The sequence below is a fragment of the Netta rufina genome (assembly GCF_964035555.1).
Source record: "Netta rufina genome assembly, chromosome: 2".
Lineage (NCBI taxonomy): Eukaryota > Metazoa > Chordata > Aves > Anseriformes > Anatidae > Netta > Netta rufina.
The window spans coordinates 33,560,117-33,576,275 of record NC_140124.1 but is presented as its reverse complement, the minus strand read 5'-3'; the positions used below and the strand labels follow the sequence as shown (position 1 = coordinate 33,576,275).

Below are 16,159 nucleotides of genomic sequence, written 5' to 3'. Positions count from 1 at the left end.
AAACGAGCAGAGAACAGGCAGAAAAATTCTCTCCTGGGAAACCTTGCCCTTTAACAACAAATCTTTATTTCTCCTTGGGAACAAAACTCCACAAGTTCATGTTGAGTCAAGATATTTTTAGTGCTCATTTGTGACATGGCAAGAAAACAGCTCCATTAGTGCCAAGTCTTTTTCTACACTATGTTCTGCTGATAGGTAGCCTCTTTCTGCGCCTGAAAATCTTCTTGAGGTTTAGGCTGACGAAGCTGCTTCTGAAAATGTAATTTCTGGATGAGAACCCCCACATCCATTTTTCTTCTTAAAAAGTCTGACACCGCTCATGAGAAGGAAAGGTGCTGGCACAAGAGAGGGGACAGATCCCATGGCCATAGGGACAAGAAGAGTAGAACCCAGCAAGGCCATAAATAGCTTTGCTCTCTCTCTTTGTGAGCGTGAGCCATGGAAGATGCTGGTACTGAGGAAATGAAATAGAAAAAGTGGGGCTGGGGAGAGGAGAGAGATGCCTGGGTGTGACAGAGGGAAATGGGATGGGCTGTGGAGTGCTGCCAAGAGATGGTGCTTGTAGAGGATGGGTTTGTCCAAGCCACACCATGCCTCTTGCCCTCAGGGCCAGAGGTCAGACTAGAAGCATTTTATCTCCTAATATAATGTTACCTCTCAGGGTTGTTTACAGCCCGTGCCCACAGCCTCCTGGTGGCATTCCCTCCTGCATCTCACTGAGGGGCAGCGTAGGCTCTTGAAGGGATGTCATGGTCCATGCCTATAAAGATCATGGATTTGTGGATGGAAAGAGGATCAGTACGATAGTTGTTCTCAGGGACCTGATTTTGTAGGTTGGTTCGATGCTAAATAAAGGGTATGTCAACAGCTCAATTATAAGTTAATATATTGCTGTCGCTTTCCCCTCCCAAATGGCAGAGGTGGAGTTTTCAAACAAATTCACTGTAGGCAAGTTGTGTTGTGCTCTGTATATGGAGGCCAAATATTGCTGTCTTATTTATTTTTTTTTCTACCTTGTAATTTAGAGTGCAGTTTGATATATCTACCTTTTCACTAGTTTTATGCATTCTGAAGAGAGATTCTGACACACGATGAGCACCTGATTTACTGTCTGCCAGCAGATATAGGTTAAGAAAAAAAATATAAAATCAAATGACTTTTCTTCCCCAAGGTTAAATGTTAAGTTCCTCCTTCCTTCTTATCTTTGTTTTTCTTTTCTACAACACAAAAAAGATGCTCAGTAAGATAGAGTTCTTAACCACTTCTGGCATGGTCTCAGTTAATGACAGTGCCCTGAAGCTGTGAAGATTTGTACAACAGGCAAAATTGCTACATACATTTGTCAGTAAAAATACAACATTTCTGGAGAAGAATACTATTATCTTATACTGTCATGGTAGCAGCCTGTCTGCAATAACCACTTAAGTAGAAGAAAATGAAAATTTCAAGCACTTAAGCAAGTAAGGAATCCAGAGCTGTGGCAATTTTCATTAGCAGATGTCATTTTGAAACATCTGTGCCAGTCTGCAGGTCTGTTTCTTTCCTTTTAAGTATGGCAGCTGTATTTCAAATATCTGGCTACAGCAAACTCAGAAAGAAAAAAAAAAAAAAAAAAAAAAAACTAAAATTCTGGGAAACAGGGAGCGTACATCATTTTCATAGCAGAAACAAGGTACCGCTTGAGCCAACCACAGCGTTACTGATGGGAATCTCCCTCCCAGAGCCTAAACAACTCTTGGACTTCCGTGGAAGTTTTGAGCCCAGGGAATTTCTCCAAACCAGTCCCTTTTATGTGTGCTGCAAGTGACTCAGGAAGAGAGTTTTGGAACAAATTGCACTGCAGTTCAGGCAGCCTCTGCTGGTGCTAACATACCCCGACAGTGCATGTAGTTTAGATGTCTCTTGAGGAACTTACTGCTCCAGGTGAAAGTGGAGGGGCAAAATAGTTTCTGCAGCAGAAGAATGGTGATTTATCTGAACCTAAAAGGAAGGGGCAAAATGTGGTAACAGCTGAGTTTGCAGAGAAAATAGACAGCAGAGGAGGTTGTCTGCTATGCATCCTCATGGTAGGAGCTCTTGAGTAGGTGTTGCTGACATGCATCCATGGAAATGCATCTGTTTGTCCCTGTCATCTCCCAGGAAGAGGGGGTGGTGAGGGGGAAAATGGTGATGGTTGGTGCTTAGTTTCACATCCCTGTTGGTCAGGGTGCGGGAGTAGCCCTTCCTGCAGCTTGGGTATTGCAGAGACTGGGTATGTGCGTTCCCCCCTTTTCTGCTAGGGTCTCTGACTTCTGCTGAGCCTGCCTTTCTTCCTCTGTGCAGTATTCTGCCGCGTGTATATAACGGAGCACTCCTATGTCAGCGTGAAAGCTCAAGTAACCGCTTCGGCACAGGAGATACTGAAGATTATAGCGGAAAAGATCCAGTACCCAGAGGAGGAGCTGGCACTGGTGACAGTCACGTTCTCTGGTGGTAAATACCGTTCCTTCATCCAATTACTCACCCTTTAGTGCATCACCTTAAGGGAGGGCTGACATTTTCTGGTGCAAGTATACAGCTGTTCCTGCATGGGCCCACAGCTGGATGACCAGGGAACAATGAGGAGCTGCATCCCAGAGTCGTTCCCATGGCAACTGCTCATTCTTGGGTCCTGCCGGATGCGGTGTTTCCATGCTGGGAAGGGAGTGCAAAGGACTGTCCGTATCCATCAGTATTACAAGATATTTTTTTTGTTCCCCACAGATAAATCTACTTTCACATCTAAATTAATTTGGAAGGCAATGAGGCATGGTTTGCTTTTAAAATATAAAAGGGAATAGCAAATACTGTATGTGTGACTGCTTTCTTATTTACAGCATGGGGAATGAATATTCTCCAGGAGAAAGGAGGGAGACATATATTTGCACAGTCAAGATACTGAGGCAGTATTGCTTATGACTGACATTTTTTGCCTGTTAGTTCAGTGTTTCTCATTTACCAAGAAAGGCTTATTGTCTTTACGTGGAGGATCAGACTGATTGTGGGCTGACACTAGGGACCAGCCAAAAGCCAAGATTTTATTTGGTGTCTGTCAGGCCTTAAAATCACTGGTCAGGTTGTTTTCTTCATTGCGGTATCTTTTCTTATTGAAAATAAAGGAAGTGATGTAACTAGGTACATGGAAAGGATAAGCTGGACCTGCAAAGAAGGGCTAAGACTTGAGAATGCCTGTGCTGTGCTCTCAGCCAGCATTAACCAGTGTGGATCCCAAGACAAAGGGCAAACCTGTAAAGACACTGCATTCAGTCTTACTTCTTTGAAATACAGACAAATGCTGGCTTGTTCTGTTTATCTGATTCAGAAGTGGAGGTCACATTTTCCCTCCCCCATGTCAAACACAATTAAATAACCTTTTTTTGCAGGATTTTGGTGTGGGTGGCAAGGAGATGGCGCCCTGCCCTGGCAATTGAGAGCCGGGGCGTGGAGCAGCCACACGGGAGCATTACATGTAGGCGTCCTGGCCAACTGGGTTACATCACTTGCAGATGTACTTGTTTTACCCTTGTGTGTGCCCAAACTCGAGTCCATTGCATTTTGCAGCACTGCAAGATCATTCTGCTGCTGTTACTCTTCGGGTGTTTTGCTCCCGGTCAGGAGCAGAGCAAGTTTTGCTCTGATAGCAATAAATCTGGTGCTAACTACCTAGTTATCTAAAGAAAACCAGCAATTCATAAATAATGAAACATGCTATTATCTCTAGACTGCATTGTTTCCTAAGAAAGCCACAGAAAAAAGAAGTCACTGCCATTTGGCTGTTCAATAAGAAGAAATCATTAAAATGCAGGTACAATAGGACTATCATTTGTACACGACCATTGTAATTTCCAAAATGCTGTTTGGTCACATGGAACGAATTAATTGGAGATAGCACAGTTTCAGTATCCTTGTTCCTATGCATTGCCACTTGTGTGCTGTGTGCAATAAACAGCAGCCTGCCAATGCTTTATTTTTTCCTTTGTTTTTCACTGTTTGCGTGACTCAGAGCTGTCATCCACCATCCACTTGGAGGGCAACAGGTTGAGCATTGAAGAATGTGTTTTTATTGTACTCTTTAAATGAACAAGCAAGGTCTTTTTATTCAAAATTATCTTGAAAGGACATACTGGTAGTTCAGCATGAATGTTTCTGGCATCAGTGTGAGCACAGGAAGGGGAAAAATGGATTGTTAGTAATGATGTTTTGCACTCAGACTCCTGCTTCTACCCCTCCCTCATAGGCCATGAAAAGTCAGCTGTCAACATGCTTGTCGTGCTTTTGGATCTACATTAATACAGTGACTGTAATCAAATTTCGCGTCAGGTCTCCAGAAGATTACTTGGAGCCTGCAGGAAGAGACAGTTTTCCTAAGGCATGAGTGTTTAGCTGTGTTCTGGATCTTCACCCTCCCCCCCCCCCCACCTTTCTCTGCCCAGAGAAATTGCCCAGAGCAGAACGCTGCCCAGTGAGTGGAGAAAAAAAGTCCTTTCTCTTTGCTGGCTGTTTGGTGTGTCCTGCTGGTTAGTAAATAAATTGGTAAAGGTCTAGAGGAATCATTTCTCTACATAAATTAATTAACAAGGACCCTTTTTTTCCCAGTTATTCCTCTGCTCTATGGGTTGAACAGTTACTGATGAGTTCTCCACCCCTGTTCTTTTTTCTGCCTGTGACACACAGCAGGTCAGTCTCTTGAGGATGAGACACGTTGCTTTAACTGAAGTCACTGCATTTGTGGTAGATCCACTGGGTTGAAATGAAATGTTCACTAATGCACAGGAGGTTAGACTAGAAAATGTAAGGGTCTCTTTCCATTCTATCCTCTGTGAAGTCCACACTGAAAGCAGGTTATGGAAGACTTTGTGCTCTCGTCCACCATCAGAGACATTTTTCTTTTATTATTCAGAATAGTGTGGAGATGATGAAACCATGATTGGTATATGTGTGTTTAATGCTTAGTTATGTTCTAAAAAAAAATAAATAAGTGGCTTTACAAATATGTTTGTAATGTTTTTTTCTCGTATTTATATGAAGCTTGTACTCCTTTTTCTGAAGCTTGTGTGTTTTATTTTCTATTTTTAAAGAAAAACATGAACTACAACCAAATGACTTGGCCATCTCAAAATCTTTTGAATCATCGAGTCGTATGTTTGTCTACCGAAAAGATCTGACTGATTCTTTGGTAAGGATGTGTATTTTGTACTTCCAATTTTTTATGTGTCTGACTCCAGATCAAGGGCTTCCTATTCATTTAAGAGTGTGTTTTCAGTACATGACTTATTTTTCAGTTCCTTAGTGAAGCTTACTAAGCTGTTCTATACCTGAAAAAAAAATCTTGCATTAACAGCAGTTATTTGACTGAACAGTAATGGAATTTGTTCATCAATTTCAAATATACCAAAGCTTCTATAAAGCTTAAATCTTTCAATCTATGTCAGCCTAGAAAAGCTGGCTTGTGGTTGTACAGGGCTGACTGAGATGAGGATTACTTCAAAGCTCACAACTCCTTTTTTTAGCCCTTGTGCTTTTACGATACATAAAATAGCTAGTATAGAGTTACAGAAGGTGGAAGACAAACTCTACAAACCTACAAATGTGGAATTACTACATGTAGTTATGTATATATGTAGTGTGAGTTTTACCAAAATTACTGAGTATCAGCATGACCACAGTGTTGTGGCATCCACATGGTTATTTTGTGGCTGGTGGCATCTCCTTTTCTCTTCCGTTTTTCTGTCTTTCCATGTCTCTGGTGCTGGGGAGGGAAGCATGTTGAAAGGCAGAAGTTCTCTCATTCCCTCTGTCCTCAGGAAATGGGATTGAAAAATCTCTCTCCCTGTGCTTTCCCCAAACCTCAGTGAGGCAGCAACTCCAAGATTTAATCTTTTCTGCTAATTATTCATATGCTTCGAGGAAAGTGCAGGGACAGTATTGCATCTGACTTCTATTTGTTGTCAGCACAAGTATCTGTGCATTCATCCTAGCAATGAGAAATGTCTATTTACATTTTGTTGGATCAATGTGCCCTGAAGAGCTGACATGCTGATATCATTGTAATCTGTCATCCCCATTATCTCCAGCATTCTAGCCACCTCTAAAAATGCTAATATTAAGGAAGGGTTTCTAGTACAGACAGGTGACAGCCAATCTAGTTTCATTAGTTGCATAATAAAAATAGCAAAACTTGCTGTAACTGTCAAGAATATAGCACCAAAGTAATGGCTTAACTGATAAGAATAATCTTTCATCTTGGCAGATGGTTCATGTGCCAGGTTTCAGACTGATGAGGTTAAAAAAAAAAAAAAAAAAAACCAAAAGAAATACAAACCTTTGAAAATCAGAGCTAATAATGGAAATTCAAATGACCCTTAATACTGGCGATACCAGTGAACTCCACAGTGATAACCTAAGTAACTTTTATGAGTCAGAACCTGCAGTGTTTTACTATTTGTTGGCAACTGCACTTGGAGTAAATTATGTTGAATTTATGCTGTTTGTAAATGTATGTGGATTGGTGGCAAGTTTTGTATATTTATTCTGGAGCTGGTGTGTTTGCATGATGATTCCTTTACCTTGTAATACAAAAATTTCCTGGTGTCAAAATTTACTTTCTTGATAATTTCAGAAGTTATATTTTCATTATGTTCATTACCTGTTTGGTCAGTGTTCTACACTTAAGGTTTAGAGAGAATAAGAGAAAGGGAAGGAGAAATCCAAATCCAATGGGAAATCATTGATCCTATTGACCAATTCTTGTTTCAGGCTATTTATTAAATAGGCTATAACTCATTGATTTTGATTAGTGTGGAAAAAAAACACCTCAGTGCACTTAGAAGATTACTTACTCAGTCAGCTCTGTTTTGTACCTTGGTCTAACATCTGTTTCATTGTGAAGCTTTTGGCATTTGCTCAGAATTTTTTGTTCTTGTCAATTATTTAGAACCCATTTGCTGAAAATGAGGAGTTGCAGCAACGGTCTGTGAGAATTTTGGGAATCAACACCTGGGATCTTGCCTTAGAACTAACAAATTTTGACTGGAGCCTCTTCAATGCAATTCATGAGGTGAGGAGCACCATGCTCGCTTCAATGTACATTGTTTTCATGCAGCAGTATATTGCTTTGGTGTCTTGATATTGCACCAGGATTTTGGAGCATTGGTATTCCTTGGTTCTTGGTTCACTGTCATGACAATATGATGTCACAGTTCTCAGTAGTTGTGGTATTGAATCAGGTCCAAGACATGGGTTGTAATCCTTGATACTGCAAAAGTTTGACAAAGGTTTGTAACTTCCCTGTGGTGGTGCATCTCACGTTCCCTGTATACATCGTGGGTTTTATTGAAACTTGCCTCAAGAGAGTAAAAGATCACAATTATTCTCTAAAAACTGTCTGTATTAATGTGTTGTGGATGCAAATTGTCCTTTGCACTCAACAATATTCCAGTAAATACAGGACTCTATGAATAAGTGACCTTGATTTCACTTTAATCACACACACATACAAAAAAAAAAAAAAAAAAAAAATCACTATTTCAGCAAGTTAGATGTTCACATTACTGCTCTGGTTAGGTTTCAATGAAATAAAAAAACACCGGGCAGGCTTTATAAAATGTCATACTATCCCACTTCAGTGCCCTTTGGATTGTTTCAATGACTTTGATAGGTTCTGCTGTGAGGTTCTGAGTAAAACACACAGCTAACAGTACAAAATGTCACTTGAAAATATCATTCAGTGAAAAGTGTGATGACTTTCTGAGAAAGTGACTGGGAAATTCCCTTGCCTCTCATCAGATGCTTTCCTTGATCTTTTATTTCATGTTCTTTTGCTAAGGTTAGACACTTCAAAACAGAGCTAGTCAAGATATTTTTTCTTTGCACAGAAAGCAAGACCCATGCTTCTGTTCATGAAAATTTGGCCATTTTTAGCAAGAAATAGGAGTGGAAATTTTTCAAATTCTGCAGTGCTCTGGGATTTGGTTGCTTCTTCCTGCTGGAACAGAAGTGATGAAATTCAGAAAGAGACAGATTAGTTATGTCCTGTATCTTCCTGAAATGAGAAGTGGAACTGCAGGAAATCTTAAAAGAAAAGTACATCTTGCAGGACTTCCAGTTCACCTGAATACTGTAATAAGCCTCTAGACTGCTAAGCCAAACCAAAAACTGAATCATTTGTGATTGGCTCATGGACAATAAAAAATAGCCATTTGTATCCAAGTCTTGTCTCAGAAATATTTGTCATAATTTATAACTTCTTTATATTTAAGTCATTTTTGTATCCCTAATAATATTGACAATGTCTTCCAGCAAGAGCTCATATACTTCACATTCAGCAGACAGGGCAGTGCTGAAAACACTGAGAATCTCAGTCTTCTGCTTCAAAGATGCAATGAGGTCCAGCTTTGGGTTGCCACTGAGATACTCCTCTGCAGCCAGCTCTGCAAACGTGTACAGTTGGTCAAAAAGTTCATCAAGATTGCTGCCCAGTAAGTTACTAAAGTTGCAACAAAAATCCTTGAATTCAAATGCTTTATATATATCTATATATATGGTGGGAAAAGAGAATTAGGTGCAAAGCAAAGACAAAAACCTAATTTGCCATCCTGAGTTCTAAGAATGTAGTAACCATACCTAGATAAAACAGAACATAAACAACGACAGCAAATACAGGCCAAAATTAGATGTGGTGGAGTGTATGATGTTCAAATCTTCCCCAGCTACTCTGCCAGTGTATTTGCAGCATCAACTGCAAAATACATGATGATGTAGGGCTACCTCCTTTCTTAGCAGGGCTAACCTGAGGAGGCATGTTGCAAAACATTTGAGCAGCAACACTCATTCTCCAAAGACTACAAGAGAACCAGAAAACTGTTTTAAAGGCCTACCTCTAGAGAGAAAACTCGCTTCAGTAAGCTGTTGCCCCATGCAAACTTTCCCAAAAGTTTGGAATACTCTTTTAATTTTTTGAAATGGGTGGGGGAGGAAGGGGGAAGGGAAGGGGAGGGCAGAGGTTCTTCCCTAATTAGATATGGCAGTCTATTCTTGCACTATTAGTAAGTAGTACTGGCATTTATTCTATGCCTTGGAACAAAATACACATATACTATAGACAGAGAGTTCTTCTCTCTGTAATTATTCTTATTTGGGTAACCAAGGGAATGGAGCAATTTAAATATGTGCAACCATTCTTCTTGCCTTTCTCCACTTGTTGGTCTTTTGCAATATTTGAATATGCATGTTCATGGAAAATGTATAATTTGTTCCCCTCATCGACTGGGTTGATTTAATTTGCAAAGCAGTTACATACAAAAGGCTGTTCTCTACTGAAGCAGTGCCTTTGGTGAAATGAATTTTTCTAATCTAATCTAGTGTAACTCATAAATGTGATTTGATTTAGGTTGCAAGTTCTGGGGTATACAGTACTGCTTTCATTTTCTGCCTTATCAATGGCCAAGTTTGGTCCAGTTACGTCAAAACTGGTTGGTTCTGTGTGCCTTGCTTGCACCACAATAGTGTTAATTTGCATTCCAAGAAAAGTTTCATATGTCTCACATGAATAGGGATATATTTGTCTCCAGACTAGAATCTTTCTCTATGTGAATTAATTCTGTGTCTGTTAAGTGAATAGTTGAAGCTGTGGAAACTAAATACAGTTGTCAGTAAATGGAAGTCAGGCTCTCCCAGTGCACTGGAGAAGCACCCATCAGATCAGTTATGTCAAAATCTGCATACTGCTATACAAATAGGACAGTATCTAGTTCGCTGAGGTCTTGTTTTAATCCAAAAATCATCTTTCTAAAACAAAACCTTATAATATCTCATAAATTCTGGACAAGTTAGGGTGGAGAAATAGTGTGCTATGTGCAGCCACAAGCAGCCCTGCTGTTTTGTTTATGACCAAGGCAGAGAGGTAGGGAGCTGAGAGCAGCTCTGACTGCTCCCTGTTTTCTCTTTTAACTTCAAGACACGACACTTGAAGTTAAGTGAGAGATGTGCCATCTATAGATGTTATGCCTCTTTAGTGTGAGCTTTATATAAACTTGTAACAAGTGCCAGAGAGTTTCCAGTCTAAGGCCTTGGCGTGTGCTTTTCCACGGTGATTAATCCAGTGAAGACAGTGGATTCACTCATACCTAAAATCATCTTACGAGGATTCTCTCTTACACGCACACATCTTTTTATTTCAGGATTTCAAATTTCCTAATGGACTAGAAATAAGCAGGGGCCAACTGTATGTAGTGAAACATCGAAGAATAGAGGTATCAAGCAAATTCCACAGGGACCACTATTGGAACCAGTGCAAACTGCAACTTATTTATAGGGATATGTAAATTGAACATTAATCAGATTTTCAGACAATAAAAATGATGAGGGATTGCAAATGCATTGGAGGATTTAAAAAAAAATAAAAAAAAGAATGATCTAAGGAGTCTAGTGGCATGTGCAAACAACAGTGGGATAAGATTTAATTTAGATAGATGCAAAGTAATTCAGCTAGGGAATGCTAATACTGAGCTGAAGAAATAACTGCGTGATTGTAAAGAACAGTGCTGTGACAAAGGTCTTTGGGTGATAATAGATGACAAATTAAAGACAAGGACAAAGTGTGACGCTGTTCCAAGTAAATATATTTTATATTTGTTTTATACTTGCATAGGAGAAAGATGTAAGAACTTAGAGGTGAAGCAGTAATTGTGCTTCTCCTTCTTTTCCCACTGTCTCACATATCTCCTTGGTAAGAAGTAGGGCAGGGAGAAAAGTTAAAATGAATTACAAAGAATTCAATGAAAGATAATAGCAATATAGAGAAATAGATTGCTCTCCATGACCACAAGGAAAAATTGAAGGAACCAATGATGTACAATTTACAGAAAAGATGAAAGAGGGGATGAAAATATTTATAATACAACACAATAGAGGTCAAGGAATTATTCTGTATGGTAAAGGACAGCAGAGAGTAACTTGGACATTGAAAAGGGAAAATTACTTCTGACAGCAAAGGAAGAAAAATAACCTGCCAACAACAGGGTTGATGAGACAGTGGAATGTGTACTAAAAAACTTCTTAGAGACCACATCACCTAGACTGCAGGTGGCCATGATAGGACATTTAATGAGTTCATTATGTGGAAGATGATTGTATGTTAGTGCTGAGAGTTGAAATTGGGCTCAGTAACCTAGGATACCTGTGCATTCCATTTATCTCTTATTCTGAGGACAAAAATCAGAATACAGCATTCATATTTTTATTCCACAGCTGTAAAGCCCAAAGAAATCTGAATTCATTCTTTGCTATTGTTATGGGTCTCAACACTGCGTCTGTCAGCCGGCTGTCTCAGACCTGGGAGGTAAGACACATCTTTGTATCTTTTAGACCCTGTCAAAAACATTTTTCATCTATGTTGTGTACTGGTGAATTGCCTTTTCTTCCTAATTATTTGTTTTTCATGCTGAAATCTAACAGAGGGCAAATGCCACAAGAGAAACTTTACTGTGACCTGAAGCCGTAGGTACACAGCCATTCAAATAAAACTAAATATGCCTTTCCAGAGTTTCTAAATAAGAGCAAAGCAAGGAGATCTTACCCGTTTGTGGAAGAAGGGGGTGGGTGTGGATGGGGGGGAAGTCAGGTACATTATCTTAGCATTTTAAATATATGTCAGAACAGAAAGTCTTATAAGAAAGTCTTATAAGATTGGTTCTAAACAAAGCATACCTTATTATGGAATAATTTCATTTATTCAAGGTATATATATCTTTGCTGATGAAACTAAAATGGAGGAAGAAGTCATTTAATGTAATATACAGAGAAATTTCATCCCTTGCCACCCGCCTAGCACCATAAGTGGGCAGTACTCAAAAAAATTAACATGTAACACAAAGTAAAAAAGAATAACTGTGATCTCCTTTGTTGGAGATGCCCTTGAGCACCAACAGCTGAAACCCAATGGCCGTTGAAGGGTCACAAAGCTATCTAACACAGTCCAGTGAAGTCTTTCCCTCTTAGCTGAAATCATGCATGTGAAAACATCACCGTGTATGTCAGTGACATTGGCATGTAGAGAAATATGTAGAGAAATGAGGGCAATGACTGCTGCTTTGGGATGGAGTTTACAGGGACTTGGATAAGCAAGGCTATTTCAAATAACAGTTAAAGCAAAAAAAAAAAAAAAAAAAAAAAAGGAAAAAAATACACACCTGAGGAAAACAATACAGAAACCCCTTGTTTCTCCAGCTACTAAAATGCCTTGCCCATGAGGGAACATTTGCCCTCTTATGGGTTGACTTCATCTCTTTTCTTTGGGCTTTGGTAGGAGAGTGGAAGGGGCTAAATACAGGTGGCAATGGTGGTGTAAGTGTCTCCAGCCTGCAAGCACACAGAGCTCTCCAGTGCGGTGAGACCCCTCTGAAAATCGTGTGCCACAGATGTTCTTCTCTGGGAAGAACAAAATGTATTGCTTGTCTGAACAGGGAGTGCCTCTGCATATGTATCATTGTAAATATGTCAAGTTCCTGTGTGTAAAATATTTATGAAGTTGCATGTGTTTTTTATAAAAATTTACTGCACTGGAAATTTCAAAAGCAGAAGGTTATTTGCATTAGTAATGTGACTTCTAGAAAGTAGAGCAATGTTTATAAATTAATTATAATTACTTACACATGTAAATGAAGCCACCTAAATTTAAGCAACAATTTACACACTAAACTATATTGGTTCTGCACTTGAATTCTTAAATAAGTAATATACCCTGAGCATATTCTACTTTTTTTTTTTTTTTTTCCACACTATGCAGTGTTTTAATGAGCCTAAGATTCACTGATTGAAGATATTAAAAAAGTGCAATTGCAATTCCACATTCAGTTATCTTTGCATTTTAATCGTACAGCTCATCCACTTAATCTTAATTGTTCTAAATCTCTTTGGTAGTGTCATCGTGGCTGTTGTGGTCTAAGTACACAGGCAAGGCAAGATTTGTAGTAAGGGGATATATTCTACTTGAGCTAACTAGTGTAGCTGGAAAAAAGATACGCAAACATTCAGGTCCACACACCCGTCTTCAAGTCAGAAATACAATAAGCAAAATTCAAATTGAACAACAATTGCTTTGAGTATGAGATGAATCCATTAAAGCATCTTAGAGAGTGGATGCTTATGGAATAGAGCAGGCATTAGCATATAGGGAATGAAGGAAGAAGTTATGTTGTACCTGAGCTCCCAAGGAGGGCATTTTGTGCAATTCCCTGTGGGATTAGGATGAGACCTCAGAGACGGGGTACTCGTTTTTTAAGGGAAGTTCTCGTTCTCTGAGAGCAGCATGGAATACCATGGGTAAGCACCAGGGTGGTGTATTGAAAAGCACTGAGAGTTATGCCAATTCATTTCCAGAGCCCATAGTTTAGAGAGAGAGAGCAATTATAAAAATAATATTTAACCTGGTTGTGATTACAGAATCTGAATCCTCAGTCAGTGCTACTATTTCTATCTTGATAAATACAACAGATATGGACGCTGGGCAAGAAAATAAAAATGGCTGCTAACATGCAGTTTTTTGTAGAAGAATGGTGAAAGTGTGGAGACAAGGCTTCAGTCACAGGCATTATGTTCAGGTCTGTAAGTAGGGTGTTTAGAGCTGAGAAGCAGAAGTAACTGCCTGAGGAAGTGCAAAAAATCAGTCTCATGGAAAGAAAGAAAAAAATAATAAACATTTTTCTACTTTTTAAAATCAAATTTACTGTTTTGTTTTTTTTTTTTTTCTTTTTTTTTTTTTTTCTCTGTGTTCCCCACTTCAGAAAATTCCTGGGAAGTTCAAGAAACTTTTCACTGAACTGGAAAGTTTGACAGTAAGTACAGTGATGACAGCCCAACAGAGTTGCTTGTTGTTACTTGCCATTCTTCTTTGTAATTTATTTCAAGACCGTCTGTCATTATCTGGAGCTGAAACTTGGTTACATCACATCTGAGGTTTGCCATAGGCCACAAAGCTCTCCAGAGCTCAGAGGTGGTCTCCAAAAAAGAAACAAGCCCTGTTCCTGACTGCTGGAGGAAAGGCAGAGAGAGGCAAACTTGTCGCTAGTTCACCAGTACCAGTTTGGAAACTGTTCTGTTGCTGTGGTGGTTAATCGTCCTCTATCCAAAGAAATGTGCTGCATATCAGAAGACAAGGAGGGTAGTTTTAAAAAGCTAAAAAAATAAAATAAAAAATCAGAGGCTCGGGATCTTTTTCACCATTATTAAAGCTGAGTAAACAAGTGTTTCCTCTGGCTGTCAGGGAGCTGGATGCCTGGTGAGATCGCTGCCTAGTGCAGGGAGCATGAAATCCAGCCTTTAACAATTGTCATGCTTTTGCACTTTGAGTCCTTTATCAATTAACATGTTTTCAAGATGTCTGTGAGCTGGTGTACAAAACCGCTTATTCATAGAGGAAATTGAGATGAGTTTTTGAATTACACAACACTGATGATACATAGTCTCTTATTTTCTTTGACAATGTCCAATATGTTCCTTTTATCTGAGACTAGGCAGTTTTGTTTCTTGGTTATTGGGTGAGAGGGAGCAAGGAAGGAGGTGTTTATTTTTTAAGAAGAAATTAATCGGCAATATATTCCAAGGGTATAATCAGTGCTAGAAAGTAAGCTGAAGAGATTTTGCTAATAGAAATTTGTGGGGAAATCATAGAGCAAAGTGAATCTGTTCTGCAGCTTACTCCATTTTTAGAACTGTTTCATCTGGAGGAACATAATTGCTTTTGTTGTTTTCATTGTTTACATTTCCTGTTCAGTTTAGTAAGTCACCTAGTTTAGAAAACCTTTATCTACCTCGTTTCCGAAGAAACCTTTTTATATATAAGTCATGTTCAGATTGTAAGCCGATAATGGATTTAGAATTGCTCTTTTTATAGCCTATTGATTTTTCTCTCTATTACCCAAATGGTTTTGTAGGACCCTTCTCTGAATCACAAAGCTTACAGAGATGCATTCAAGAAAATGAAATCTCCGAAAATTCCCTTCATGCCCTTACTTCTGAAAGGTATTGTTGAAGCTTGTCTACTCTTTTTTGTCATGTCAGTGCGTGTACAGAAATTTGTGATGGTTAGTTAATATAATTAAAAGGTGATTTTTCCTTCACATGGGGTTATGATGTGTGTGACAGACGCAAGGATACCTACAAGATAGTGCTCAGTCTTGATAACAATAAACACAGCTGCTTTTTAAGACGGGGAAAATGGCAATTTTCACACAGGTTTTCAAATGGCAGTGCTTTCCCTGGCAGGCATGGGCAGAGCAGCCTGTGGTGGCTGCAGTTGCATCCCCTTGAGGCTGTCAGGCAGACAGCAGTGCTGTGTGTCCTGCAGGCTGCATGCACACAAGCAACCATGGTCACACTGCTGTTGGGAGGGTTTGCCTGGCCTCCTTGAAGCAAAACTGACTGGTGTTACAGATTTTGTAAAGCTATGCAGAACAGGATCTGCCCCCTTCCTCTGTCCTGAGAGGAGAGGGTTGTCAAGCCTCCTGTAGGTCTGAGATACACAATAAAACTGCTTGCTTAACTCAGCTAGTTGGGCAGCTAATTCAGTGGCAGGTATTTCAAATACTCCATTATCTCAGCGTCATTAATTATTAATCGTCTTGTCTTGAACATGACAAATTCATTTGATTAGTCCTTTATTTGGAAAGTGTTCTCGTTAGGCTGTTTATGCTAAGCTGCTACTACTGCAGGTTTAAAATGTTTGAAGACAGGTCTCTAAACAAGCTGGTGACAGTTTGGGAGCCATAAGGCACTTCTCTTCTTTGCATGCATCAAAGGAGTTTACATAAATTCTGATGGATACAATTATCAAGACTTCAAAAGAAGGCAAATATAAACAAGTAACTTGTAGCAATGATGTTTGCACAGCGTTGCAATACAGGGTATAAAAGCATGCACGTTTTTATAAGTGCATTCATGCAGCATGTTCTCATGTCTCTAAAGTGTGTTGGATATAACAAGGAGACTGCAAAATGATACAGTAAGCTTCTTCAATACAGTGATCCATAAGGAGATGTTGCCCTGGCTGGTAATTCTCAATGTATTGTACAGTACATGTGACTACATGCTGTATCAAACGTGTTTGTATTAAAATTATCTACAAGACCAATAAAATAAGCATCAA

General features: G+C 39.3%; 1 protein-coding gene across 3 annotated transcripts in view; it reads left to right on the top strand.

Annotated features, from left to right (window-relative positions):
• RAPGEF5 (Rap guanine nucleotide exchange factor 5) overlaps positions 1-16,159 on the top strand; it is a 161,010-nt gene that overhangs the window by 130,400 nt on the left and 14,451 nt on the right. For all 3 annotated transcript variants that reach the window (XM_084282860.1, XM_084282859.1, XM_084282861.1), the window contains 7 exons: positions 2,323-2,472; positions 5,097-5,194; positions 6,953-7,075; positions 8,317-8,495; positions 11,266-11,356; positions 13,800-13,850; positions 14,949-15,036. In XM_084282860.1, the coding sequence (XP_084138986.1) occupies positions 2,323-2,472; positions 5,097-5,194; positions 6,953-7,075; positions 8,317-8,495; positions 11,266-11,356; positions 13,800-13,850; positions 14,949-15,036 (780 nt within the window). The remainder of the gene's footprint in view (positions 1-2,322; positions 2,473-5,096; positions 5,195-6,952; positions 7,076-8,316; positions 8,496-11,265; positions 11,357-13,799; positions 13,851-14,948; positions 15,037-16,159) is intronic.